Consider the following 13,516-nt stretch of genomic DNA (forward strand, 5'->3'; position numbering starts at 1 on the left):
TAAAAAAAAGCACAATTTCATCTTAGTTCCCTTCTTGGAATCTAGTCTTTTTTCTCGAATACAGGTTCTTAGACAAGACTTGACAACAAAAATTTGCTATAGGTAAGGATTCTGATTCTGCACTTTGCTTCTTTTAAAGTAGCCCTCTCTGCAACTGCGAAGCTAGCCCGGGTACCTGAAAGTTTCCCCACATCTTGTTGATCGGATCTCACTGAATTAGCTGCCCAATGAACCAAAAAACATCTTTAAACTTGCTTTTATCATGTCTACCCTGCTTCCAAAACACCTAACCACTTTGTCCAAAAATTGTAGATGGACACCTCCTCCTTAGGAGTAGAGACAACCTCTGCTGTGCAATAGCATGATTGAAGGCAACAAAAAGCCTAAAACAATAACTCCCTGTAAGCTCTTGTACAGGATAGTAATTGGAACAAACCCGCCCCCTGGTGTATTTGAAAACAAATTGAAAACCATACTTCTTCAACATCATTTCCAAGCCTAAATAATCATCACCATTGCTACATGTTTTGATAATGACACTTCATTTATTAGTGTGATACCCAGTTATACTATTCTCTCTTTATTCATTAGCCACCTTATCTAGCTAGATGCTATATAAATACTTTGCTATATTTCCATGTGGTATATTGTATGTTTGCTTAGACAATTTAATACATGCATGAAAGTGCTACACTTTAAAGTGCTCTGCCACCCAGTGGGTCCTGTCCATGCTATATTAAGACTACTAATTAATAATACCCTTATAATTGCATGACACCCTCTGTTGTGAGCATTGGAGGGAGGGTAGTAAAGCGTTGCATGAACTCAGATGTGGTCTACGCTTATTACGACAGATACCATGCTTATGTGCTCTTGTTTAAAGTGTAACATAATAACATTGCATTTGATATTTCTGTGGTAGATTGAAGACCAGCTGCTGAAGTGTAATAAGGTCTATGAACGGAGCAAACAGCGTATTCGACTGAGGGAAGTCGGATACTCAGGTCTGGGACTACTCCTAAATGAAGCCCCAGTGACCACTACACTCGTGAAATGTCTTCTCCGACAAGTTCTTCATGCAGGTAGACTTAGATGTGTGAGAAGAAACGTGCTTTTAAGATATGTTTTCAATTTGTAGTTTCTTTAGGTAGCACTGCATGTTTTCTACAGTTCACTTTTATATACATTCATACTCTCTCAGTATCTGATGACATGACCTGTTTGCGTTGGAGACATAATGAGTTTCCTCTGTGGTTTGTTTTCTCCTGCAGATCCTGTTGTAAACTATAGGGACCTAGTAGCAGTGGTGCATCTTGCGCACAGAGCGGATCTGTCTGTTCGGTTGGCTATCTGCAGGAAGGTTAGTTGTCTTTAAAAACTTCAGTGACCCTTCCCTCCAAATAACTCAGCATTTGTTGTCTGATTTAATGAAAAACATGTGTGGATATTGAAACAGGGTTTCATGCTGCATTTTAAGTGTTTGACAGATTGATAAACTCATAACTTGCCAAAATAGGTTTTAATTTAACACAATGCTCCACACGTTTGTATACACTTAAAAATTCAGCACTCACTTTAAATGTTAGGAAACAAGTATGGCAATTCACAAGAACCAAATTAATATCTTACATTTTAAATTTTAAATTGTCATTTGGGTGTTTAATCCAGCTGAGCAAGGTCATTGTTTTGTGAAATTGGGAAGCCTTTTTGTAGGGACTTGTAAATGTGTTGCATACATGAAAAAAGTAAATTAAATTATTTTAAAATATATTAATGAATGTAGCACCACTGCTTCACAACTCATCTTCCGGTCCTGTTTTAAATCTGGAAAAATTTACATACTGTATGCAGTGGCACAAGCACAAAAGTGTTTGAAAACACAAGAATTTCAAAGGCCATGTGTACAAGTAAATAAGAGAAATATGATGAAGGGGGTGGGGGGTGTCCGGGAAGATATTGTTAGAAAAAAATGTTTGATTTAACAGTGTTGTAATTTTCCTTCTGCTTAAGATGACCATCTCTATAAGTTCTATCCAAGCGCACATTTTGAAAAAACAACAATGTTTGGATTTAGCATGGCTCTTTGATCTCTCTCTCTCTCTCTCTCTCTCTCTCTCTCTCACAAACACTAGGTGTTGCAGCTGATGCAGTTCCAGCCAGACGCAGCACACCAGATTTCACAGCAGTTAGGCTGGCAGGAGACTCTGGTTAGGCTCTTCTTGAAAGAAAATTGTGACACCAAGAATGGCCCCAGAGAAAGTAAGAGGGATTCCAGAGAAGATGCAATTGACAGGAGACTCTGTGATGAAGAGCTACAAAGGCAAAACAATGACAATAAAAATGTAGATAAAGTTGACAGTTTTGCTACAGCTAATGCCGCTTATCAGACCTGGATCTCAGAGGACACCAAATCCCTTGAAACAATTAACCCAGCTCCTTATGAAATGCAATATCAAGAAGATAACTCTTTGAGTGATACCCCTCTCATTACAGAGGATCTGGAAGAACCCTGGCTTAGTGATCTTTCACGTCTGAGTTTGGACCTTGCGCCCTATGGATTGGCTGATAGTGGGAACCAAATATCAGTTAGTTTACCCAGTACTCCATCACCTCTGGAAGCTTCCAAAACCTTTGCAGTAACTCCGCCTGATCGAGAGACCAATCATGTAAACGATACAAGCTTTGGTGATGAATTCACTTTCAATGAAAAGTATGAAAACCGGGAGGTAATTATTACCATGACACTTCTACGTAATACTGCATTTATTTCCAGTGTGTTTTGAGTGATTAAAAAATAGTGGATTTCCAAATAAAAATTTAGAGGGACATTTGAAGTGAGCTAGCATCAATGACACGCATATCATGCTTTTTTAACTGTACATTAGGAGTCATTACATTAGCCATGTCATAGTTTTTACTAGTGAGAAAGCACTTCTTGTTGAGTGGCAGTACTGATACCTGGAAGAATGAGGAACTGCTTGTCTCTCAAAAAGATTGTTTCTAGAATAAAAGCACAAGGATGGCTATGACATACTAAACATAAAGCACAGAGGAAAATTAAGAACTGCAAACTTCAGAACAAAAAGTAGAGTGCATGCTAAATTTCTTGAGGTGCCTGATGTTAAAGAATATGATGTGCATAAAAACTCGCAGCAAACACTTTTACTTACCTGTTCTGCTCACTCTACTCATGTCTGTAACAATATTGCAAACTCATAAGGGGGTAGGGAGAACACAAAAACCATACACCCAACAATAGACACGAGAATGGCAAAACCAATATGTTTTGAAAACTGCCCTCACTCACACACAAATGTGTGTGACATGCTTCATCATCGGGTCTGCTTACAAAACGCCCTGGCGTAGCCACGCTCAGGACGGAGCATAGGGAGGGGGGAACAAATAAAGAGACAAACCAATAACACACTTACACGACACAATACGAATATAATGAAACAGTGATAACACAGTGAGTATCACCCTGTGACTGGGTATAGTGATAGAACAAAGTGCAGCATGGGAAAGTGCTTTAAAACTGGCTCGTGGATACCCTTAGAACCTTTAATTTGTAGGTTCCATGACCAGGATTAAAATAGTGAAGGATGGGCAGTGTCTGAAGAGAATATTAAGTTCTCACAACACCCCTCCTTAAACTGCTTGTGCTAACATGTTTCGACCGACTTACTGTGCCAATAAGGAGCTGGTCACCCCGGTCTTCTTCAGGAAGTCTATCTCTCCCAGTCCTGTTACCCACCTCACCTCAGTCTGGTAAATAGGTGGAGAAAAAATGGATCATAAAACGATCAGATACGTATGGAGGTTAGTCCCGCCATCACGGTATACAAATACTGCAAGAAAGCACAATAAGTCATATGCTTTCATGAATCATGCAAGTAGTTGATAAGCAACATTAGAGAATTGTCTTGCCTCTCAACGATGTCCCCCTCAATAGCAAAATATTCGGGACTATTATATTAAACAGACCCCTGGAGTGGTTCATGAGTGTACTCGCCACCCTTCATACCAAAGTCAGGTATCCATAAACAAAGTTTAATAAAATATATACTGCTGCATAAAAAAGTACCACATTGTCCTTCAGCATAACCTGCTGCATTTAGTACTAGCAAAACGGCATGCATACCAGCTAGTACAATATGAGCCTTCTGTGCCCGACTCTCAAGGCGTACTTACCGAGTTTATCTATATTTTAAACTCAAAAGGTCGTCCGGCAGGGAGGATTCCAAAGAAAACAACCTGTGTTCGAGGAAAAGAAAAGAAATATGGGGAACCGTTAGTTCTCTCATTAAAGGCGTTATTGGTTTGTCTCTTTATTTGTTCCCCCCTCCCTATGCTCCGTCCTGAGCGTGGCTACGCCAGGGCGTTTTGTAAGCAGACCTGATGATGAAGCATGTCACACACATTTGTGTGTGACTGACGGCTGTTTTCAAAACATATTGGTTTTGCCATTCTCGTGTCTATTGTTGAGTGTATGGTTTTTGTGTTCTCCCTACCCCCTTATGTGTTTGCATATTGTCTTAGGGGATTCGGCGTAGTGGAGAGATTCGTTTTGGACCCTCTCCCCTCTTATGTGAGTGACATAACCATATTGCACATATTGTTGAGACTCTTCAAATGTTTACAAACTATATTTATAAATAACAAGTAAAGCCGCTAATATTTAACAATGATAATGTAAATGTAAATGTATTTGAGCTTATATAGCGCACAGCTACCCACAAAGGGTTTCCCGGCGCTTGCTTAGGGAACCCGTCCTGGTATTCCCCTGTGAGATAACCCCGGCAGGGTATCCACAAGGTGAAAGCCAGGCATCCCGCCGCGAGGGGCCGTTGTGGAGATTAAGCAAGCTATTGCCCAGAGTCGCAGAGTGTGAACGCGTGAGTCGAGAAGGCACCGGAGGGAGAATTATCGAGTCCGTGGAATTTTTGAGCCCAAGACCCGCCGAGGCGGGGAATTGAACCCTGGTCCAGAGCCGATCTCAGCTTCCGGGTCTGCCGCCTCTAACCCCTGAGCCACACTTCTCCACTATCAGTATGTTTCTCTAAATGTATGCCAGGGCAGTGGCAGACAAATTCCACATCAACAATGGCTGTATTTCTTGCAGTGTAGTATAGTTATTCTGGTCTCTGTTGGTTGACAATAGGATCAACCAGAGATTTACATTGTGTGAAGGTGAAGGGATAGGAATGTTTTTAGAAGAAGAGAGACGCCTGCAGGAAAAAGCATTCCATACTTTGTGCAGACGACGCTGCTTCACTGGCAAGCACAGCAGTGGGGCTCCAGCATCTATTGAACTACTTTGCTGATTTTATTGGCTCACTGAACCTGAATGTAAATGTTTCTAGATCACATACCATGATTATGGGAGTGAAGTCAAGAAAACCCAAAACACTTAATTGTGTTGGAAATGAGATAACAAGGGTTACCACATTTCCGTATTTAGGCGTTTTATTTGATGATAGGTGCTCATGGGCCCCGCAAAGGAGGGCCAAGAGAAACGCCATGGTATGAGCTCCAAATCGTGGAAAATGCATTTTTGATAAGCCTGCTCTCAGTCCTCCAATCCATACCTTTGTATAATTTCCATCAAGAAGTGGGTATTGGCTTTGTAGCTGATCTGATCTGATCAGAATGTCTCCCTTTCGTAAACGGATCTCGATCTGGTCTAACTCAGAACTGGTGATGAACCAAGACATTATACGAGACTCTACCGCACCAGATAGGGCTAGCAGCATCTCATGGTTCAGTCACGTGAAAAGCATAGCAAAGTTGTTAGGTTGCATAGAGGTATTTGACAATCCAGAAACATTAGTCAAAAAAGATCTGGTGTGGGCTTAGACCTCATTTCTGCGTCTAGCATCGGCAGAAAGAGACACTATTGAGCTATTGAAACCTACTGTCCGGGCTCACCAGATTATAAAAACAACTTATTTTATGGAGCCTTATCTGGATATAGTTACCAGACCTCAACATCGTTTTCTTCTAACAAGATTGAGGTTTAACTATCTGCATTTTTTATCTGCCGAACCCCTGGGCTGGAGAAAGATAGAGGATTTGGGACCCTGCTCCTGCGATAATTTTTCAAGGCAGGACACCTTGTACTTTGTCCTGTTTTGGGACCACTATCTGTACATTTGCAAGCGTTTTATTTTTCCAATTTTAAAGAACAAAGGTTTCTTGCAGCCAAGCCGGCCCTAATGTATTTGCAGATGTTGTGTAATCGCTGGGAAATTTTTAACATTGCTAGCTTTTTAGTAGCGGCAGTCAGAGCAAGGGAAAAAAAAGAGGGGCCCTATGTGACCTGACTGATTAAATGTATATATTTCTCTCTTTAATATGAAACGTTCTTCTCTCGTTCAATATGCACTTTACATTATATTGCTTGAATTTTTTAGAGATTTTTCATCATCATGCGTATATTCCTCCCTTTTTAATGTGAAATGGTCTTCTCTCTTACAATATGCACTTTACTTTTCATTGCTTGAATTTTTAGAGATTTTTGGTTAGTCATGTACAGTTTGATCTGGGATTGTATTTTTTATCACAATTGATTTTTGTTTTATGATTGTGTAATATTTGGCTTTTATGTGATGGATATTTTAACATGCTTTTATGGTTTTAAATAACCGAATAAAGTGATTTTGACTGACTGAGTGAAAACACGACATGACACACCTGTGTGTCATGCCAAATTCACTGCATCTAGTATATGTAAGTCACCTCTACAGCAGACCTTTGAGCCCTAAGACAGGGTGCATTATATTTTATGTGAGAGCATATCTGCATGAGCAGATATGCTCCTGTGATGTACAGTTCTAATATTAGATATTGCAAGTGATCAGGGAAGCCATTTTTAAAGCATATGCTGGACACTAGTGAAAACGAATTCTCCAGCTACATGATGGCTTCACTGCAGATAGGGATGTTTGGTATCAAAGATCTTGTATTAATGAACCTACACTGATGCCAGTGTCAGATTTATTAATACATGCACACAGATTGCACCTTGGAGGTGCCCCTGAAAACCTACTAGCCACTGGGTGCTGACTGACTGGTTCATGCCAGCCTGCCGCCAGAGACACATTTCCGACCCCCAAGTGTGACGACCTCCTCTCTCAGGAGGTTAGAAACAAAGCCTGCTTATGTGGAGAGTGTTCACACCCTCTCCCACAGGATGTCCTGCTAGTTGGCATTCCAGGACATGGAAGCTTGAAATAAGCCACCGCCTTTGATATGCAAATCTGGCTCCCCTCACAGGAGAGAAAGCCGACCCTCTTTGTTCAGAGCCTGGTCAGGCGGGAAAATTAGCTAGTTACCTTAAGTGGACACGACTTTTCAGAGTTGGCCATCTTGATGATGGCAAACTTAGAGGTTCTGGTGCAGCGCTATGCCCACTTCCAACTTCCCACTACTACCCCTCACTCCCCTTAACACCCCTAAATTGAGTATTAAAGGGGCCCCTTATACCAGATGTTCAGATTTCTTTGGACACAAAAGAAGGAGTGGAAGAAGAAGATTACTGACCTGAGAACCGAGGAGCACAACTGAATTGTTGCCGACCTGCCTGTCTGCTACACCGGACCTACATGGACCAATTGATTCCTCCTGCAGCTGTGCAGACCTCAAGAAATCCGGAGGGCTGCCAGTGCTTCGCAAATTGCCAAAGTACCTCCCTTGGAGTAGAGGAGCTACTCCCCTGCAGCTGCAGGCACCAAACAAGCAAGACTTTTACACCTACATGCTACCTATGGAGTCTATTGACACAGCAGCCACCCAGGAAGAGGGAGCAGTGCTCCTACTACTTAGATCCGTCCTCCCTCCAAATGTGGGGATGCCAGAAGCGACTAGAGCTACACATTACCAATCCCTATGGCACTGGCTCCCTTGCAGCAACCAAGGCTTGTTGTGCCCAGAACCGACACCAACGGACAGTCTGACTCACATGGAGAGCGGCCTAGTTGTCCTGTTTGCCCCTCTGCAGCAGAAACAAAGACCAAGAGTGAATCTGCGTCCGCTGCCACCCAACCCTTCAAAGCACATATGCACCCCCACTCCAGAGCCCGAGTCCAAGTGAGGGGACCCACAAAAGCCAAGCACATGCTTGGGTTTGAAAGTCTGGACTTCCAGTCGTCGCATGCAGCCTTTTTCTGCAGGCTCCCTTCAACAACGTGAGACTCCTGCACCAGAATCCGACCTCAAAAGGCACCACTGCACCCGAGTCCCACAGCTCAAGGAGAAGTGGACCAAAGGCCACAATCCCTGCTTGCTGCCTCTTTGTAACAGGACCATTCTTCCGTTGAAGTGAATGGGACAACCAATGCCGTGAGACACATCTGCAGTCAGACGAGCCGGAGCTTCCTGAGGTGCCCTGTTGGTATGGCCTTGGACCTTGCTTCCTACTCACCTCAAGTCCAGAAGAACAGCCCCGTAAGTCGTTGAGAAGTACCCGAATGCCATACATGTTTTTCCTTCATAGGATAACATTGCCGGTTCCGAAAAATGCAGTGTCCGTTTACAAAACTGTAAAAATTCATAAATCAAAAAGTACTTGCGCGGTTCCGATGATCTTGGTATGTAACTTTATATAAAAGTATGTTATTTATATAAATTGGTGTCAGATTTCTTTGAGTGTGCGTCTCATTTTCTGCCTTTGTGTGTGTAATGAATGCTTTGGACAACCAACCCTCTAATTATGCCTTACTGCTCGCCCTCATTACTACAAAAGCATTTGGGGTGTAATTTGCACCTCTGTAATATCTTTGGGGTTTGCCTGGACTTTATGCACAGTGAACCTCTTTTTGTTGCACTATATAGAGAGCCTGCTTCCTACACCCGCAAATCAGGCGACAAAAAGACAAAATACAGATGCAAAAGTTGTGTAAAACCACATATCATCTTCTTGTCCCCAGCACACTCCAACACTTCTAGTCAAGACTTCACCTGGTTCATTGTTATCCCATCCCAAAAACAATTCTCATACACAGTCACTCTGTAGAACCGGCTTTTTTGAGACCCCCCCCACTAAGAGAGTCAAAGTGGGGGGGTTCTCTAGTGATCTTAAAGCCCTGAAATTGGCTCTCAGACAGTCAGAACGCCAGTGGAGGCGTAATTACTGCCCCCTTCTAAGGGATCAATATAGGTCTCTTCTAAATACCTACAAGAGAGCTATTCTTTCAGCTAAATTAGAATATTTCTCTGGTATAATCTTATTAGGGGCCAACAAATGCAAGGAGATCTTCTCCATTGTTCACAATCTGACCGCATCCGACAGAGTCAATTCCAATCATGTCCCTTCCCAAGCCCTCTGCCTCTCCTTGAACGATTTTCTTCTTAAGAAAATTGCCAATATCAAACTGAACATTCCCGTTCCATCTTTTCTTCCTCCCCCCTTCCCTTCCCCCTCTGTTCTCCTCTCTTAATCACTTTTCACCCATCTCGAAGGAATCTTTTCTTGCTCTCCTCAGGAAAGTCAAGTCAGGTTCCCCTGCTGACTGTGGACCGGCTCGCATCTTAGGGGAGCTGTTCTCTGGTTGCCCGACCCTCCCCTATCCTTCTTAATGCTTCCATTTCTCAGGGCATAGTTCCGTCCTCTTTTAAATCGGCCATAGTAATTCTCATTTTAAAAAAACCTGGCCCTGACCCTACTCTCCCTGCTAATTTTAGGCCCATTTCCCTGCTTCCTTACTTAGGCAAGATTCCGGAGAGTCATGTTACTTCCTGCCTGTCGATCTACATCGAGGACAACCATCTTCTGGCCTCTCATCAAGCGGGCTTTCGCCCGGTCCATTCGACTGAATCTGTAGTCCTCTCCGTCCTGGACGAGCTGAAGAGCAAGGCTGATTCCAATTCCCCCCAAGCGTTGGTGCTTCTCAATCTGTCCGCTGCTTTTGACACGGTCGACCACTCCATCCTCCTCGACCGTGTCCGGGCAGCGGACATCCAGGGTACCGCTCTCTCCTGGCTCGCTTCTTTTCTCCAAGGCTGGACGCAGGCTGTCCATCTCTCCGTTTTTTTTGGACCCTCCCGCTCGGTGTCCTGTGGGGTTCCCCAAGGCTCTTCTCTTTCCCCTCTTCTTTTCAATCTTTATATCTATCCCCTGATTGTTTCCCTACTCAATATGGGGGTCTCCGTGTATAATTACGCAGACGACCTTCAGCTTGTTTTTGATCTTTCCCCTTCCCCTGATTCCCTTCTTAAATTTCAAACTACGCTCATTTTCATCTCTGATTGGATGAACCTAAACCACCTCAAGCTTAATCCGGACAAAACTGAGTTGGTCCTGACTGGTGGTTCCACCAGTCCCTGGACTCCTGCCTTCCGGCCTTCCATCTTTGGTCCTCCCCCGGTTCCCTCTGCTTCAGTTAGAACCCTGGGAATCAAAATCAGCCAGGACCTCTCCATGCGTCCTCAGGTTAGCTCTGTTGTCTCATCCTGCTTTTTGTCCCTCAGGATTATCCGCAAGATCTCACTTTTCTTTTCCCCTGATGCCCTTAAAATCATTGTTCTGGCCATGATCCTTTCACGGCTGGACTATGGGAACTGCCTGTACGTAGGCATTCCTGCGTACGAGCTGCGCGCCTCCTAGCCATCCAGAACCAGGCTGCTCGCCTCATCCACCGGCTTCCTAAGTTCCACCATATTACTCCTCTACTTAAGTCCCTCCACTGGCTCCCCATCCTGCAGATAGCCCTCTTCGAGATGGGTTGCATGCCCCTGTTTTCATTAATTCTATGATCACTCACTATCTCCCCTGCCGCAATCTCTGTTCCTTCAGCCAGGCACTTCGTAGTGTCCTCGTTTCCGTAAGTCCAGAGTAGGTGGCACTAGGTTTTCCACTCTTGCACCCCGCTTCTGGAACAGCCTCCCTCTGACCATCAGGTCCATTACTGTCTACTTGCACATCCGTAAGGTGCTCAAATCCCATCTGTTTGCTCAAGCCTTTTCCTCTCAATAATCCTCCTGCGTTTTTTTCTCCACCTGTCATTGTTAATCATTTAGCGCCAGGAAGCCGCTTGGCTACAGTGCGCTCTACAAATAATTTCAACTTCAACTTCCAGCGGTGCAGGGGACACCTAGAATCTACGGGTTCTTCTTGCTTAAATCATACATTACCAAAGAGACCAGGACAACCAGCCGTGGAGGGAAGTAAGTTATTTATTAGCTCGAGCTAAGTACAGGGTCCCAGAATGGTATAAAGACAATTCTACGGAGGCTGCTGCTTCAATCCGCAGGGCACACATTATTATAGTACTAGCCACGCCCATTTGCACAATACAAGTTCCTCATTTCGATAAGGTCCTCATCTGACAAGTTCTTTGTCAGTCTTGTGGTGCAATTGTGGCCAGGGGACATCTGTCTCTGATTGCACAATGTGGTCACAGGGCACAGTCTCGTGCTTCCTTGATCAGATGGTGTGGTCACAGGGCACAGCTTCGTGCTTCCTTGACCAGATGGTGTGGTCACGGGGCACAGGAGTTGGTTGTGGCAGGCTGAGTTACCAACTGTGGACAGGATGTGACTAAATCTCTGGCACAACTGGGGGTGGGGGGTGAGGCACACAGGCAGCTTCTTGGAATTGGCTCGACCACAAGGAGGAAGGAGGGTTGTGCAAGTTTCAACAGGGACGTGGAAAGCAATTCTTCACCAGGTTGCCAAAAGCATGGCAACACAAAATGGAGTCTCGTGGGTCATTTTAATTACAGTTCAACAGTCCCTCCTTTTGCCATGCAGAGGCAACAATCAGTCGTCATCTAGGTCAATGTCCATCATCTCCTGGGCCTCTTTCTCGATCATCATCATGGCATTGTGATGGTGTGAATTCACTTGTTTGTGTGCCAAAGAGGTGGCACAGAGCCCACACGGCGCGGGCATGCATTGAACACAGAGAGGCAGCAAGAGAACAATGCGGCTGCAAGGATTGCATTTAAAATTTTTATCTTCCATCCCCACTGAGATACAATGCTCCAAAACCAGCCTGTTAGGGGCCATGAACCCTTATCCTGATGGATGTCGGAAGCAATCTTATGGAGCTTCGGGATTGCTTGATAAACTGTCGGTGCATTATCAGGTATGTAAATACAGCAACTTGTTTTGATTAATGTGCAGACTCCTCCACGATCCGCCAGTATTATATCAAGCGCCATTCTGTTCTGTAAATTCATGAGGCGGTCTGCTTGAAGTTTAGCTGTGATGTTACTGAGGGCACCGGCAGTTGCGTTGATGGTGGCCTCTACCACCCTGGTGAGATGTCGGAGACTGCGACTATTGACCATAGGGCCCCAAAAGGGGAGGAACCCTTTAGCAAAGGCACCAAATTCTTGGCCAGATGTGTCTTCAGTATCAACCACACCTCTCTTCTGCATGTGGTGTTTTGCATCGGCGGTGTAGGTGGGGGTAAGCAACCATACAGTGTAACAGGTGCCTGCCCAAGACTTGGGCAGCCAGGTGTAGGCCTTGTTCCCACACACAAAATAGGTATTCAGTGAAGACACCAGAGCTGGGAGAGTCGAACCATTGAGCTGGAGCGTGTAGGCGCAGTCACTTTGCCCCACCCATACTGTTCCATTGCTTTTCATGCAGTATTTTACGGGATGTGAGTAGACAGAGAGATCCCTGAGAGGTGGCAGTCTTTTGGCTAAAAAGACCTATGATTGTTCTCATATTCATTCTTTTTTGCTGAAGCTTTATCCATGCTTGGCCACTCTACAGCCATGACGTGGCGGAATGCTTGTCTGCTACTGATCTTCCCTAGGAATCGTGTGGATGTGTCACCTGAATAGAATGCGTCAAAGAACACAGTGTACCAGCCGTAGGCCGAACCAGCTCGATAAAAAGGAGCAGGAATCGGGGACATCCCAGTGCTCGCAGTATGGGGCAGCAACCCACATACCCAACAGTTTGTTGTGTTCACCACAAGCTGGTGCTGGTGTAACATTTGAATGAAAGTGTTGTTAAAGAAACCTGTCCTTCTGTTCTTCTCATGGGTGGGTAATGACACATGTTGATGAGGCAATTCTCTAGAAGTAGGAGGCTCAGGTGCTGCAAGGGCAGCGTGTATTCTCCATCCGAGGAAGGCCAGTCCCAGTGAAATACTCATTAGTACGATTAGACAGATCGAGTACTGGCCACGTATTGTCTTTATGTACTCTTGTTTCTTTATTTCTTTGCTCTTCAAGCTTTCAGTGTTCATTTTGTTCATCATCTCCTTCATTTGGTCTTCCCTAGTTGCTGCCTGTGATTGGTGGTTGCTTTACCGGTCAGTTATTCCGGCGGTCCTATTGGCATGTTCCGGTCCGCTGTACCGGCTCCGGTCAAAATGCGCAGGTGTATCACAGCCCTGCAGCAATTTGTCAGACCCAGTCAAGCAGAGGGCAGAGACCTATGTCTCTTTTGTCCTTTTTCTGGGTCGCAGGTTGTACCGGGTGGACCTAGGCGTTGTTGATCAGGAAACAAAGGCTCTGGCAGTTGAGTGTCCCGCAACCTCAGATGTGGAGGAACG

The 13,516-nt window shown here is 44.5% G+C and overlaps 1 protein-coding gene across 2 annotated transcripts in view; it reads left to right on the top strand.

Moving 5' to 3' along the window:
* The window catches only part of NBEAL1 (neurobeachin like 1), a 916,399-nt gene that overhangs the window by 506,617 nt on the left and 396,266 nt on the right, over positions 1-13,516 (top strand). For both annotated transcript variants that reach the window (XM_086955272.1, XM_086955273.1), the window contains 3 exons: positions 923-1,082; positions 1,272-1,360; positions 2,133-2,726. In XM_086955272.1, the coding sequence (XP_086811398.1) occupies positions 923-1,082; positions 1,272-1,360; positions 2,133-2,726 (843 nt within the window). The remainder of the gene's footprint in view (positions 1-922; positions 1,083-1,271; positions 1,361-2,132; positions 2,727-13,516) is intronic.

Source organism: Lissotriton vulgaris, chromosome 2_1 (genome assembly GCF_964263255.1).
Source record: "Lissotriton vulgaris chromosome 2_1, aLisVul1.2, whole genome shotgun sequence".
Taxonomy (NCBI): Eukaryota; Metazoa; Chordata; class Amphibia; order Caudata; family Salamandridae; genus Lissotriton; species Lissotriton vulgaris.